This window comes from Hylobates moloch, unplaced genomic scaffold, assembly GCF_009828535.3.
Source record: "Hylobates moloch isolate HMO894 unplaced genomic scaffold, HMol_V3 SCAFFOLD_15, whole genome shotgun sequence".
In the NCBI taxonomy this organism is placed as follows: domain Eukaryota; kingdom Metazoa; phylum Chordata; class Mammalia; order Primates; family Hylobatidae; genus Hylobates; species Hylobates moloch.
Genome location: NW_026652290.1, coordinates 93219927 through 93233862, shown reverse-complemented (window position 1 = coordinate 93233862; position 13936 = coordinate 93219927). Strand labels below are relative to the sequence as shown.

The window sequence follows — 13936 nt, the reverse complement described above, 5'->3', positions numbered from 1 at the left end:
CCCAGCACTTTGGGAGGCCGAGGCGGGCGGATCACGAGGTCAGGAGATCGAGACCACGGTGAAACCCCGTCTCTACTAAAAATACAAAAAAAAAATTAGCCGGGCGTGGTGGCGGGCGCCTGTAGTCCCAGCTACTCGGAGAGGCTGAGGCAGGAGAATGGCGTGAACCCGGGAGGCGGAGCTTGCAGTGAGCCGAGATCGCGCCACTGCACTCCAGAAAAAAAAAAAAAAAAAAAAAAAAAAAAAAGTATCTTACAGGCCGGGTGCAGTGGCTCAGGCCTGCAATCCCAGCACTCTGTGAGGCCGAGGCAGGTGGATCACCTGAGGTCAGGAGTTCAAGACCAGCATGACCAACATGGTGAAACCCCGTCTCTAGTAAAAATACAAAAATCAGCCAGGCGTATGGCAGGCGCCTGTAATCCCAGCTACTCAGGAGGCTGAAGCAGGAGAATCACTTGAACCTGGGAGGCGGAAGTTGCAGTGAGCTGAGATTGCGCCATTGCACTCCTGCCTGGGCAACAAGAGGAAAACTCTGTCTCAAAAAAAAAAAAAAAAGTCTAATCTGAAATTCCTCATTTTCCCAGAAGGCCAACTTAAAAGGAGTCTATATGGTCAGTCACTAATCTTGCTATACTTTATGCAAATAAAGTATAACACTAAAACTTATTTTGAGAATAAATGGGTCTTGCTATTATTAGTGTCTTTGGTAAAACTGGGGGACTGGAGAGGAAAAATGATGCTTCAGTGGCACATCTGTGTTTAGATTCTAGCCCTGACCATTGTTTTTGGGTTTTTATTACTTGCCTACAGTTTGTACTGAATCTTGAATTCTATCTTGGCTACAGTAAGTCCCCAAAGCAGAAGCTGGGTTTCATTTTCCTCATGATGTTTTTAGTTGGCTCCCTAATTGGAAAAGGCTCTTTTTTTCATTCTGGCGTATACATTCTTGTTTTCATTATAATCCTTACGTGCATTATATTTCTACTATTTAAATTACTAATCTTCTTGTTTTACTTCCGAGAAAATGAAAATCATGGTATTCTGAAGAGTAGAGATGACTGGACACGCAGACACAGCTGTACAAATCAGTGACTTAATTCAGGTCTTCTTTTTGCCACTCTGTGAGGCCATCCTACTTCAGCTTTTGGACACACTGAAAATTCCTCACTGAGCCATCTCCTTCCCCCTCCCCCACATAGAACAGGCCTGTCCTCAAGTCAGCCTTCCTAGCGACCAGGGACACCCTGACACTCAGACTCTGATCAATGCTTTTAAAAAGATTTTGACCAAAAGGGAAAAATGAGAAAGAAAAGAAACTTTTCCTTGAGTAATGCAAACCCCCTTTAAATGACTGAGCCTAGAGAGGAACTGGAATGAGGGAGCAGTCATGTCCCACTCCCCACCTTGAGAAAAACTCATCCCATGAAGCCACTGACCCTGTGGACTCAAGAGTAGGAGTCCAGAGACAGCTACACATCAACCTCACAACGCCATACATGGACGCCATCACCTACGCCCTGTAATTTAATAACGCAGAGCCAATTACTGATCAATGTTATTTTTTAAACCAATGAGAATTCCTGAAAAACACCCTTTGTAATCACTCCTCCCCTGATTTATCCTTTTATCTTTAAACGGTTGAGCTTATCTGTTCTCTGGAGCACTTCCCGAGGTGACTTGAGGCTCCCAGGCTGGTCCTCAACCTTGGCCCAAATAAAATCTCTACTTATATTAATTTTGCCTCAGTTTCTTCCTTTAGGACAACAGGTATAAATGAAGCAACGGAGGAACATTTATGAGGGTAAACGAATGAATAAATGAGTTATGAATTAAGAAAACTCCAGTATTACATTAACACTTTGAAAGAGGCTCGGAGCAAGAGGTGACATTGTCTCTTATCTCAATTATCCTAATGCGTGAAAAGGGGAAGCTATATATTTGCTGAGATCACGCCTGCTTTTAGAAATTGGCAAGACTGAATAGAAACCTGCAAACCTGACTGGTCTCACCCTGGGAGACATAATCATATAATATGATGGACTAATTATTAATGACCTAATGGAGTTCTAGTGACAAACTGGCCAGTAGTACCTTTTGAGTTGTATATTCTTTGGATATGAGGGAACTGTGTTTGAAGAACACGGGTGGCCAGTGGTACTGTGAAATACAGGTTTGATATTCATCATGCACTGTTTCCTGGCACACAACTCTTAAATCTTTGGAATCTCCAAAGTGATGTGTCTTTTTGCATGCTCATGTGTTGACTAATGGCTAGCCACCCCTATGTAGCTTCAGGATGGGGGCTGGTCACTGGAATGACCAAAGTGGGCCTGTAAGGTTGGAATGTTTCAGCCCCACCCTCCAACCTCCGGGAGGAGAGAAGGGCTGAAGGTTAAGTTGATCACCAATGGCCAATGGTATAATTAATCATGCCTACATAATGAAGCTTCCATAAAAACCCAAAAGGACTGGGTCCAGGGAACTTCTGAATAGCTGAACACACGGAGGTTCCTGAAGAGTGGTGCTCCAGGAGAGGGCGTGGAAGCTCTGCACTCCATCCCCCACGCCGCTCTGCACATCTCCTCATCTGTATCCTTTGCAGCAGCCTTTGTAATAAGCTGGTCAACATGTTTCCCTGAATTCCATGAGGGAGTTCTCTAGCAAATTAATTGAACCCAAGGAGTGGGTCACAGGAACCCTAATTAATAGCCAGTCAGAATCACCGGCAAAATAACCTAGGTCTTGTGATCAGCGTCAGAAATGGGGGACAAGTGGGGACTAAGTCCTCAACCTGTGGAATCTAATGCTATCTCTAGACAGATAGTGTCAGAATTAATTCAATTAGAGAACACCCAGCCGGTGTCCACTGCAGAATCGACTGCTTGGTTGCCGGTAGGGAGAAACCTCCACTCCCTTTCGTGACCAGTGGTCACAGAAACTTTCTGTGTAACTGTTGACTGAGAGAATAGAAAAAACACTTTGGGGCCGGGTGCTGTGGCTCATGCTTGTAATCCCAGCCCTTTGGGAGGCTAAGGTGGGCAAATTCCTTAAGCCTAGGAGTTTGAGACCAGCCTGGGCAACATGGTGAAACCCCATCTCCACAAAAATTACAAAAATTACCTGGGCTTGATGGCACACGCCTGTAGCCCCAGCTACCTGGGAGGCTGACGTAGGAGGATCGCTTGAACCCAAGAGGCAGAGGTTGCAGTGAGCCAAGATTTGTGCCACTGCACTCCAGCCTGGGTGACAGAGCAAGACTCTCTCTCAAACAAAAAACAAAAAACAAAGAAAGAAAAAACACTTTAGTTGTTATTCCTATATTCTCACCTCCTGTAACAGATGAGGACACTGAGGCTGAGAAAAAAGGCACTAGCAGCCATGCAGCTGCTGCCCAATCTGAGCTGGCTGTGACCCTAGGCGAACTGAGCCAAGAGCCTGCCCCTCTAGCCCCTGCACTGGTGACCTCAGAGTCTGCCTGCAGCCCACATGTAAAATAGGGATTTTTATATCACACCCAACACTCATCTGTACTTGTGTAAATGAAAAGTAATTTCCACAAAACAATATTTATACACACTTCCTCCAAACAATGAACCGTTTTTTCTTCTCTATTTGATGAGGACAAAAGTGCTGAAGCTATTCAACTGATTGTGGCCCAGAAAGAGTTACAAGCATGGACCAGGGGTTCAAGTCTCAGCTCTGCCACTTCCCTGCCGGGTGACCTTGGAAGAAGGACATCTCCTCTCTAGGCCTCAGTCTGAATTCAGGTGCACAAAGGGCTCCCAGCAGTGCTGGGCCCAGAGTGAGCAGACAGCTGAGGAAACGGAGGCTAAGGGGGGCTCCCCTGCCCAAGGCCAAGGTCACGTCTTAGCTCTGCTTCCCTGGCGAGCTCCCGGTCTAGGAGGAAACTCCAGCATCCAGCAAGCAGGAGGTAGAGTCTTGGGAAGATGAACTGCCCCAGGGCACATGGAGCCTGAAGAACTGCGCAGAAAGGAGCAAGGCTGAAGGCCTGCAGGCATATGGATGGCCTGATGACAGGTAAGCCCTCACGTTCATGTGGGGGTCCCCAATGCTGCTGCGAGAGCCCCCATGGGGAAATGGGCCATGACAATTTAGGTGCTGGGTATTCTGTAAAAGGCTCTGAATTCCCCACCCCCTCAACACTCCCTGCCATCTGCCAGGCCTGGGACACAGCTCAGACGGGGCACACCCACAAGATGGCTGAAGCCAACCAGCCCAGCCTCAGGGAGTATGCAGGGTTGGGCCCTAGACTGGGCCAGAGCCTTGAAAAGCCTGCTCCTTACCCAGGGGAAAGATGCTTTTGCAGCTCCGCACTTGATGAAGACCCTGCCTGTACCCCTGCTCCTTACCCTGGGGAAAGATGCTCCTGCAGCCCCACACGTGACGAAGACCCTGCCCTAAACCTGTCCTTGGGGCTCCTTTCTTCTGCCTCACTGTCTCCCCAGGCCCCCTTCCCACCTGGAGCCCTGCCCCAACCCAACACCGACTGTGCTTCTTGGTTACTCACTGCTGAGCCCTGCAGCTCCTGACCTTTACTCAACCACGTCATCACAGCCACAGCCACAGCCATCCAGAGGCGGCCACTCCTCTTGTCACCATTTTCTAGACTAGGACACCAAGAGACAATGAGGGAGGGGCTTGGCCAAGAATGGCTTGAGAGCCCAAACTGGGAAGGCCTCTGCTCTGCTGCCCCTGCCCCCACCCTTCTAGGTGTCACCCTAACCCCCCGCCACATCTCTGCCCCCATCCTAACATGTGTCCCCTGGACTCACGCTTAGCTCAAGCCTTCACCTGGCCTGAAGTCCACCCTCCACCCCAGGCCAGCGGCCAACAGCCAGTCCAGTCGTCTGAGCTGGCTCCACCGACTGCAGACTCGTGCTTCTCAGCCCCAGACCAACTTCAGACTTGCAGCTCCCAGCTCCCTGGTTGCCCCTCCCTACATGACAGAAGCAGCTCCGAGTGTGATGGTTGCAACGGAATGAGGGAGTGAAGTGTGTCTGTGTGTGGGGGCAGGATAACAATCCTCTCGACACACACTGACCAAGCCCCTGCTGCACCGTCCCCACGTGCAGGACAAGCGCACGTCCCCGTCTCAGGGAGCGAACTCTGAGGTGGGAGAGATAAGGCCGAGGGTCAGGCCTCCTGGGTTCAAATCCCAGCTCTGCCACTAACCAGGTGGGGGTCACTGGGCAGGTGACTTCACCCCTTGGGGACTCCTCAGTTTCCTCATCTGTGCAAGGGGAGTAATCCCAGTTCCCACATCCCAGGGTGCTGCAATGATTCAGCCAGCTTCCCTGAAGGAAGATGCAAAGCATACCTGGTGTGAAGGTGTGTGCTCGCTCTGCAGAGCCTCATACCATCAGGATTTTCATTAGGTGGGTGAGGGCACTAGTGAATTCTCACTGTGCCCTAGGTCCCCTCCCTCATCAGCATATCACACATCCGTCTGCTGTCCCTGGCAGCGTATCACCCTTCCTGTTTTCTCTTTTTTTTTTTTGAGACAGGGTCTCACTGTGTCGCCCAGGCTGGAGTGCAGTGGTGAGAGCATAGCTCACTGCAGCCTTGAGCTCCTGGGCTCAAGTAATCCTCTTGCCTCAGCCTCCTGAGTAGCTGGGACTAAAGGTGTGTGCCACCACACTTGGCTAATTTTTGTGTTTTTTGTAGAGATGAGGTCTCCTCCCTATGTGGCCCAGGCTTGTCTTAAACTCCTGGGCTCAAGTAATCCTCTCACCCTGGCCTCCCAAAGTGCTGGGATTACTGTTGTGAGCTACCGTGCCCGACTGCCCTTCCTCTTTTCTTCAAAGTGCAGATCCTCACCTGCAGTTATTCTGCTAACCTATTCAGTGGTGGGTTTTCTGCCTGTCCCTGAAAGACAAGCTCCACCAGAAGAAGAGAGGCTGTGTGGCTCCTGTCCAGCCCCAGCACTAACAATGACAGTAACCATCAGGTGAACCATCACAGGACACTGACCCCGGGCCGAGTACTGGTCTCCTCGTGTGAAAAGCAAAAGCTCACTTTTCCTCACAGCTACCCTTGAAGCTGATCCTCTTGTTCTCCTCATTTCACAGATATGGAAAGGAAGGTGCAGAGAGGCGGGGTAACTGGCTCAGGGTCACAAAATGTGAGATGGCTGAACGGAGCTGTGGCCTGGGCACTCTGGCCTGGGCCCAAGGCCCCACAGGCACTTGCTGGCTGGGTCAGTGGTAAGTAAAGGAGTGAATGGCTCCTCACACCCATCCCCGCCAGCCCAGCCCTCAGTATCTGCCTGGCTCAGGTGCCAGGCCTGGCCCACTCCCCAGCTCACCGTCTCGTAGTCTCGCAGCGCAGCCCGGAACTTGCCCAGTGCCATGTTGCTGGCAGCCCGGCGGTAATAACCTTTGATGTACTTCTTGTCCAGCTCGATGGCCCGCGTGGCATCTCCCAGCGCGTAGCCATAGCACTCGGTGCGCAGGTAGGCCAGGCTGCGGTTGCCATAGTAGATGGCATTGCTGGGGTTCAGCTCGATGGCCTGGCTGTAGAACTTGATGGCGTTCTCATAGTCCTTGGCTGCGGAGACGGAGGAAGAGGCATGAGGCAGTGCTCCAACCCCGTGAGGACAGGCCCTGGGCTGGGTGACGCCCACTCTCCCTGTTCACAGATGGGGAAGCTGAGAGCCACCCTGAGCCCAGAGACATCTCTTCAGCCTGCCCCTCCTGCCTGTCCCAACCAACCTAGCTCAGGGCTCATCCTCTCGGCCACAATCTCCAGGACTCCACACACCCGCCAGCCCACCCCTCCAGCCCCAAGCCGGGCACCAGCAGCAGACTGAGGGAAGAGCAATCCGATAGCAAGAAGAGCAGGTGCAGAGGCCCAGAGGCGGTTGAGCCTTGTCTGAGGGCCACTGAAAGCTGAGGCGGCTGGGTGGAGTGGGCACGGGGAGGACAGATGAGGCAGGGAGGCTGGCGGGACAGATCCCTGGGCCCCGGGCAGGCACAGCGAGGTCTGGACACTGATGTTCTAAGTGTGGAGTGACACTGGCCAAGGAGGAGAGGTCGGATTTTATTTGAGATGAGCTACAGCTGTGCCCTGCACATTACCTCGTGACCTGTGGAATCCTCACGTCTCCACGGGAGTAAGGACCATCTGGTGCTCACTTTACAGACAAGCCATGGAGGTCTTGCTCAAGGTCAAATGCCCTGTCTGTACCTGCAGAGCCAGGCTTGATCCCTCCCTCGTGCCCATTTGACAGGCAGGAGAGCCAAGGCTTAAACAGCCTTAGAGGCTTGTCCCCACTGGGGGCTGTGAGGTACCGGAGCCATGCAGGGCTTTAGTACACAGGTCCCCCTTCACTGAACCCTCACAAGCGCAGGGACACTGCATTAACCCCTGTCTCCAAATCTGGGGACTGAAGTTCAGGGAAGAAAGGCCAGTGCTAAAGGTCACACAGCAGGTGACAAGCGGGCCTTTTTTTTTTTTTTTTTTTTTTTGAGCTGGAGTCTTGCTCTGTCACCCAGACTGGAGTGCAGTGGCGTGATCTCTGCTCACTGCAAGCTCCGCCTCCTGGGTTCATGCCATTCTCTGGCCTCAGCCTCCCGAGTAGCTGGGACTATAGGCGCCCGCCACCACGCCCGGCTAATTTTTTGTATTTTTGGTAGAGATGGGGTTTCACCATGTTAGCCAGGATGGTCTCAATCTCCTGACCTCGTGATCCGCCCGCCTCGGCCTCCCAAAGTGCTGGGATTACAGGCATGAGCCACCGTGCCCGGCTGACAAGTGGGCCTTCTGAGCCAGGCCAAGACCAAAAGGCTCCCACTCTCATGCCCCATGCCATGGTGACCTCTGGGCAGGAGCGTGGCACAGGGGTAAGCACAGAGGCAGGAGTAGGTGGCCTGGGCCCAGTCCCTAGCTCTGCCTCTTACTACCTGGGTATCCCTGGGCTACTGAGGAACCCCCTGTGGACTAGGGTTTCCTAGAGTCCTTCTACCAGCAGCCCTGAACAGAGTCCCACCCTCACTCCCATTTTAATGTTCTCAAGAGCACTCTGAGAGTCCTTCTACCCACAGCCCAGCCCTCCCAGGGCTTACCATCCAGTGGAGGAGACAGATCCATCCCTAGACAGTGGTGCCCAGTGTTTAGGGTTGGGGCAGCTCAGAGGGGACACTGGGGCTGAGACCTGGAGGATGGGAGTCAGTTGGGTGAAGAGATGGAAGAAGAGAGTCCCAGGCTCCAAGAGTGGCTCCAGAGGGAAAGGAAGGAGGGATGCCAAGAAATGGAGACTGACATTACAGAAGGGAGAAGCCGGGTCCTGGGGATGTGGCCAGCAACAATCTAACAACAATCCTCTGCCAGGCTAACTCCTGGCAATCTTTCAAATGCTCACGTCCCCTCCTCCGGGAAGCCCTCCTTTACCCCCAGGCTGGGTCAGGCCCCCGACTAGGCTGCCCCAGCCCCTGGGCTCTCCTGTGCCAGCCCTGTCCACTCTCATTGTCACTGTTAGGTAATGAGTGTGTCCCTCCAGAGCTGTAAGCCCCAGGAGGGCAGGGCCCAGGACTTCCCAAAAACAAGCAAGGGCAGAACTGGGCAGCCCAGATCTGACCGACCCTCCCTGGAATGCCAGCACCTTCGAGGACTCCTTCAGGCCTCCTGGCTGTGGTCCAGAGGCCGTCTGGCCCGTGCTCCTGATAGGGCAACTGTTACTCCAGTGGCACAGGGAGGGGAGCCTGGAGTCTCAGGGCCTGCCACCCGGCTCTACAGATCTCTAACTCGAGGCTGCAGGCAAACAGCCTCCTCTTTCTGAGCTCTGCCTCACTGGGTGGCCGTGAGGGTTTTACGAACTTGTGTAAGAAAACTGGCTGCAGCAAAAGAAGCAGGCAAAAGAAGTGAATGCATGAATGACTAAATGAAGGGAGGAAGTGAAGGGAACAAGAGGAAATGGGAGGAGCCTGTACTCCACCGGTCGACCCACATGCCATATCCTGGCCCTGTTCTATGCGCTTTACAAACAGGACCATATTTAAGCCTCAAGACATTCCCCATTTTAGATGCGAGGAAATAGAGGCCCAAAGAGGTTAAGTCATTTGTCCAGGCGTCATCAAGCAGGTAGAGGAAGACACAGGGTTTGAACCCAGGCAGCCTGAGCTCTCAACCATGGCCTGCTTCCTCCCCACAAGCTCTTAGACCTGGAGCCTCCTTAGGGGTTAAGCATAAGCCCCCACCCCCCATTTTACAGAAGCGGGGCACTGAGGCCCACAGAGAGGGGAAGACAGTTGAGACACTTCCCTTGGACTCAGACATGAGATGGGGAACGAGGCTTTGCCCCCAGGATTTCTGGAATAGGCCTGAACTTACAGAACAACCAGCCACAGTTGAGGGGACAGTCCTCTGAGCCCTGGGACCTCTCTTCTCCCTGCTGGGGCCCCTCTTCTCCTCAACAGGGCCAGTACAGCTCTGGGAGGGACCTGAACGTGGGAGCCAAGCACGTGGCGAGGAAGGGGATATCCGGGCCCTGCTGCTCACACACTCTGACCTTGGGCGAGTGGTTTCACTTCTCTGAGCCTTGCTTCCTTTATAAAACAAACAGGGCCACTCCTAGCCATCTCCCAGCCCCCGGGGAGGATTAAACCCCACACCACCACAAGGCTCAATTAAGGTGAGCTGTCATTATTCTTTTTATTGTTATTCCCACAGCCCTGGAGCCTGGGGCTCTGTGCCTGCTACTGCCTGCCAGACAGCGAGGGGCCTGGGCCAGCAGGGCCGTTCTCCTCCGTGCCAGCTCAGTGCCAGGCCCCTCTGGCTGCCTGCCCAGCCTCAGGACTCCTGAGAGCCTGGATCCCAGGTCCTGGGGGGCAACGGGCTCCTCCCAATGGCTGCTCCTGCATTCTGATGTGGCCTCAGCAGCAACCCCCAAGCAGGCTGCTCCCATTCCAGGGAAGTCCACCTTCCACCCCATCACCCAGCTGAGACAGCCTCATCCTGGACTCCTCTCCACCCCTCAGCCCCCAAATCCCAGCAGTCACTTCACTTCTTCTGCCAAGTCAGCCTCCTGAACATCTCTCAGATCCAGCCACTCCCTTCTCACTCTCCAGCCCCACCCAGCCCTGGTCTGGCCTCTCCTGCCCAGGTTCCTGGCTCAGCCTCCACCTGGCCTTGCAGCCTCTTGTCCTGCCCCTCCAGAGGGGTGTTCCTAAAGCACAAACCTGACCCTGTCCTTTCCCTACTCAGAACCTCCCAGGGCTCCCCAGAGCCCCACCCCCTACCGCCACCCCACCCCAGAAAGCCCTGGCTCCTTCCTACAGCCCTGCGCAATCTGCTCCCTGCAACCTCATCACAACCTCCTCCAGCCTCCTACACTGTGGCCCCACTCATGGCCTCCATGCCAGGCTCTGCTCACCTTTGGGCCTTTGCCACCTGTTTTTCTTTTTTTTTCCCTGCGTGGAGTACCGTCCACCCTCTCTCCAGGCAGCCACTCTCACTTCCTCCCTGCAACACTTCTTGAATCTATTTCTGTCCCTCCAGCCTGGCTGGCGATCACCACCCCTCACCTGTCCACTAATCTAGACTCCTTCCTGTCTTACCCTGGAGTCCAGTCTCTGCATGGCAGCCAGGGATCTTTTCTGAACGCTAACTGAACTACGGCACCCCGCTCTTGAAACCTCCCATGGCATCGACCACCCTCAGGATGACACCCATATTCCCCAATCTGACTTCCAAGGTCCTACCTCCCTCTCACGGCTCCCACCGGATCAAACTTCTCCACACTTTGCTTCTGCTCCCGCTGGAGGCCAACTCTCTTCCAGGGCTCCAGATCCTTCCCACTTCCACATTCTCCAGGGTTTTGCTGCTGCAAGTCTCCCCTCTCTCGTGCAGAATCAATTCTCCATCTCTACTGGACTCTACTCTCTTCCATCCTTACAAAAAACCCATCTTTCCCTGACACTGCATGTTCTCTCCTTTTTTTTTTTTGAGATGGAGTCTGTTGCCCAGGCTGGAATGCAATGGTGTGATCTTGCCTCACTGCAGCCTCTGCCTCGCAGGTTCAAGCGATTCTCCTGCCTCAGCCTCCCGAGTAGCTGGGACTACAGGTGTGTGCCACCACACCCGACTAATTTTTTTAGTACAGACGATGTTTCACAATGTTGACCAGGCTGGTCTCGAACTCCTGTGCACGTTCTCTTCTTACCACCCTTCCCCATTTCTCCACTCCCCTTCAGAACCAATACTCCTAACACTTAACATTTGCTGTCTCCATTTCTTCCCCTCCCATTCACTCTTCGGCACCTCCTGGCTGCATCACCCCCATCACTCCCCAACAACTGCTCCTGTCAACATCACCACCAGCATCCATGGAGCCAAAGCCAATGGCCAGTGCTCGCCTTGGCAGCATTGGACTAAAGGCACCAGCTCCTTGTTCTAGAAGCGCCCTCTTCTCTCAGCCTTCCCGACATCTTTCCTGGCTTCCTTTCCACCTCACTAAGCGCTCCTCCTTAGTCTGCCCCTCTTCCACTTGGGTTCTGTCCTAAGTCCCCTCTCTAGACCCTCTTACTAGATGATCTCCTCCATTCCCAACCATAGTTTGATCATGCCCAAATTCTTCTCCAGTCCAGACTGGCCCATTTACTTACTCAATGTGTCTTCTTGTAGGGCCGGGCATGGTGGCTCATGCCTGTAATCCCAGCACTTTGAGAGGCCGAGGTGGGCAGATCACCTGCGGTCAGAGGTTCAAGACCAGCCCGGCCAACATGGCGAAACCCCGTCTCTACTAAAAATACAAAAATTAGCTGGGCATGGTGGTGTGCATCTATAATCCCAGCTACTCGGGAGGCTGAGGCAGGAGAATCGCTTGAACCACGGAGGCGGATGATGCAGTGAGCCAAGATTGCGCCATTGCACTCCAGCCTGGGCAACAAGAGCAAAACTCCCATCTCAAAAAAAAAAAAATAAAATAATTCCAAACTGGTCTTTGCAATGACTCAGGGAGACCCTGCATGATCTGGCCTCTGTCCTAATCTCATCTGGTTATTGGTTTCCCCCTAAGTAGCCAAAGCCCCAGCCATGCCAGTGTCCTTTCATTCCCCACCCCAGGGCCTTTGCACAGGCTGCTTTACCTCCCTGGAACACTCCTCTCTAGTTCTCCCTCTGTGAGTTTCAGCTTAAACCCCTCCTGCTCAGTAAGGCCTTCCCCCACTACCCTATCTAAAGTAGCCTCCAACCCTTATTCTCTACTTCATCACTCTGCTGGTTTGCTTTCAAAGCACGCATCACAATTTAAGTATTTTACTTACTTACATGTTGTTTTTTTTTTTTTTTCCATGTCTGGTTCACCTGCAAAATTACAAGCTAAGGACAGGGCCACATCTGTCTCATTCACTGCTATATCCCCAGAGTCAAGCACAGTCCTTGGCACGTAACAGGTACTCAATAAATATTTGTTGAGTTAATGAATGAATGGGTGACCCACACTTGACTCTCAATATTCTAAGTGATACTATTCTTGGGAATCCCCACCCCTACTCTCAAGGCCCCCACCATCACATTCCTTTTCCTCGGGTCAGCCCAAATCTCCTACTTCCTTGTTCCCCCCATCTAGATCCATTCCCCACCCCTACGATTGCCTTCTCTATTGGGAGTGTCCCTCCTCTACCCCCCACTTGGCGGCACCCACCCCAGGACTCCCCATTTGTTAGCGCCATCACTCACTCCCCCACCACATGTCACTGCCTGGTAGCGCCCTCTACAGGCCTCACGTTTGGTAGCGCCCTCATTCCAGTCCCCCTCTCGCCCCACAATTGGCGCCCTCCTCAGTCTCTCCACCGAGTAGCATCCGCTCCGCACGCCACTCCTAGGTATCGCTCTCCGAAGCCCCCTATGTCGCCCCTTGGCAGCGCCATCCTGGGCCTCCCTACGCCCGGTCACTTGGTAGCGTCTGCCCCGCGCGCGCCCAGGCTGCAGCTCCGCGTTGCCATGGTTCCGCGCGGGCCCGGCGCCCCTCGACCTGGGCCACTGTCCACCCTCCCTGCCAGGCGGGCGCACCTTTGAAGTAGTCATTGGCCTGAGTCTTGAGCTCCTCTGCCCGCTTCAGAGCGCCGTCAGCCGGGGGTTCGTCCCGGGGGGGCTCAGCACACTCAGTCCGCTCGCCCTCCGCCATCGCCATGCCGCAAAGCGACCCCTACCCTGGCAACGGCCGCCAGCGGCACCCGGCCGAACCGTCGCGAAGGAGCGCCCGGTGGCCGCCGCCGCTGCCGCACAAGTGTCGTAAAGCGCGGGCCCTGAAGGCGCCTTTCACGCGCCTGCGCAGGTCCCTTTCGCCATAGAGCGCGCGGAGGACAAGGTGACCAGAGGGTCCCTAGACGGTACCCCTGGTAGAGAGAGCCAATAGGGAATGAGAGAAGGGGCGCGCGGGGAAACAGACCTGGTGTGGCCTCTGCTCCCAAAGTTACCGTGTTCCAAGGCTGTAAAAAGTTTCTCGGTTCTTAAAGTGGGATTTCCCCGCTGTCCTCTAGGGTTGGGGGGTGGGTTGTGAATGTCGCTGGCGGGTGTGGCTGCTTTGCAAGGCAGCGCCATGCCCTACGCGGAGCCGGACCCGGGCGTCGAGCCCTATTGTCAGCTACCTGTGTGACCTTGAACAAATCTTCCCTTCCTCTCTAGGGCCTGTTACCCATCTCCGAAAAATGGGTGGTTTCTCAAGCCAAAAAGGGTCCAACCTTGAGGGTCAGTGTTTTTGAGTTTTTAACTGAAGGCACTCTGGATTTCAAGTCCCGAGCAAGGCTTAGAAGTGTGTTGCACCATCTCCTTTCTTCCTGTGTTCAGCTTCCCAAATCTCGAATCTTCAAATAAACTCTCCTGTTTGTCTTTTTACAGATTCTCTTGTCTGAGATCACAGCACTGATTGCATGCACTGTGCCTCCCTCCAGTTTACCCTGAACAATTTTTTTTTTTT

At 53.6% G+C, this 13936-nt stretch overlaps 1 protein-coding gene across 1 annotated transcript in view; it reads right to left on the bottom strand.

Moving 5' to 3' along the window:
* Positions 1-13227, bottom strand: part of PPP5C (protein phosphatase 5 catalytic subunit) — a 38280-nt gene extending 25053 nt beyond the window's left edge. The window contains exons 1-2 of the mRNA XM_032176489.2: positions 13030-13227; positions 6326-6567 (exon numbers count right to left, since the gene is read on the bottom strand). Coding sequence (XP_032032380.2) covers positions 6326-6567; positions 13030-13150 — 363 coding nt within the window. The 5' untranslated portion in view covers positions 13151-13227. The remainder of the gene's footprint in view (positions 1-6325; positions 6568-13029) is intronic.
* Positions 13228-13936: the final 709 nt, after the last annotated feature.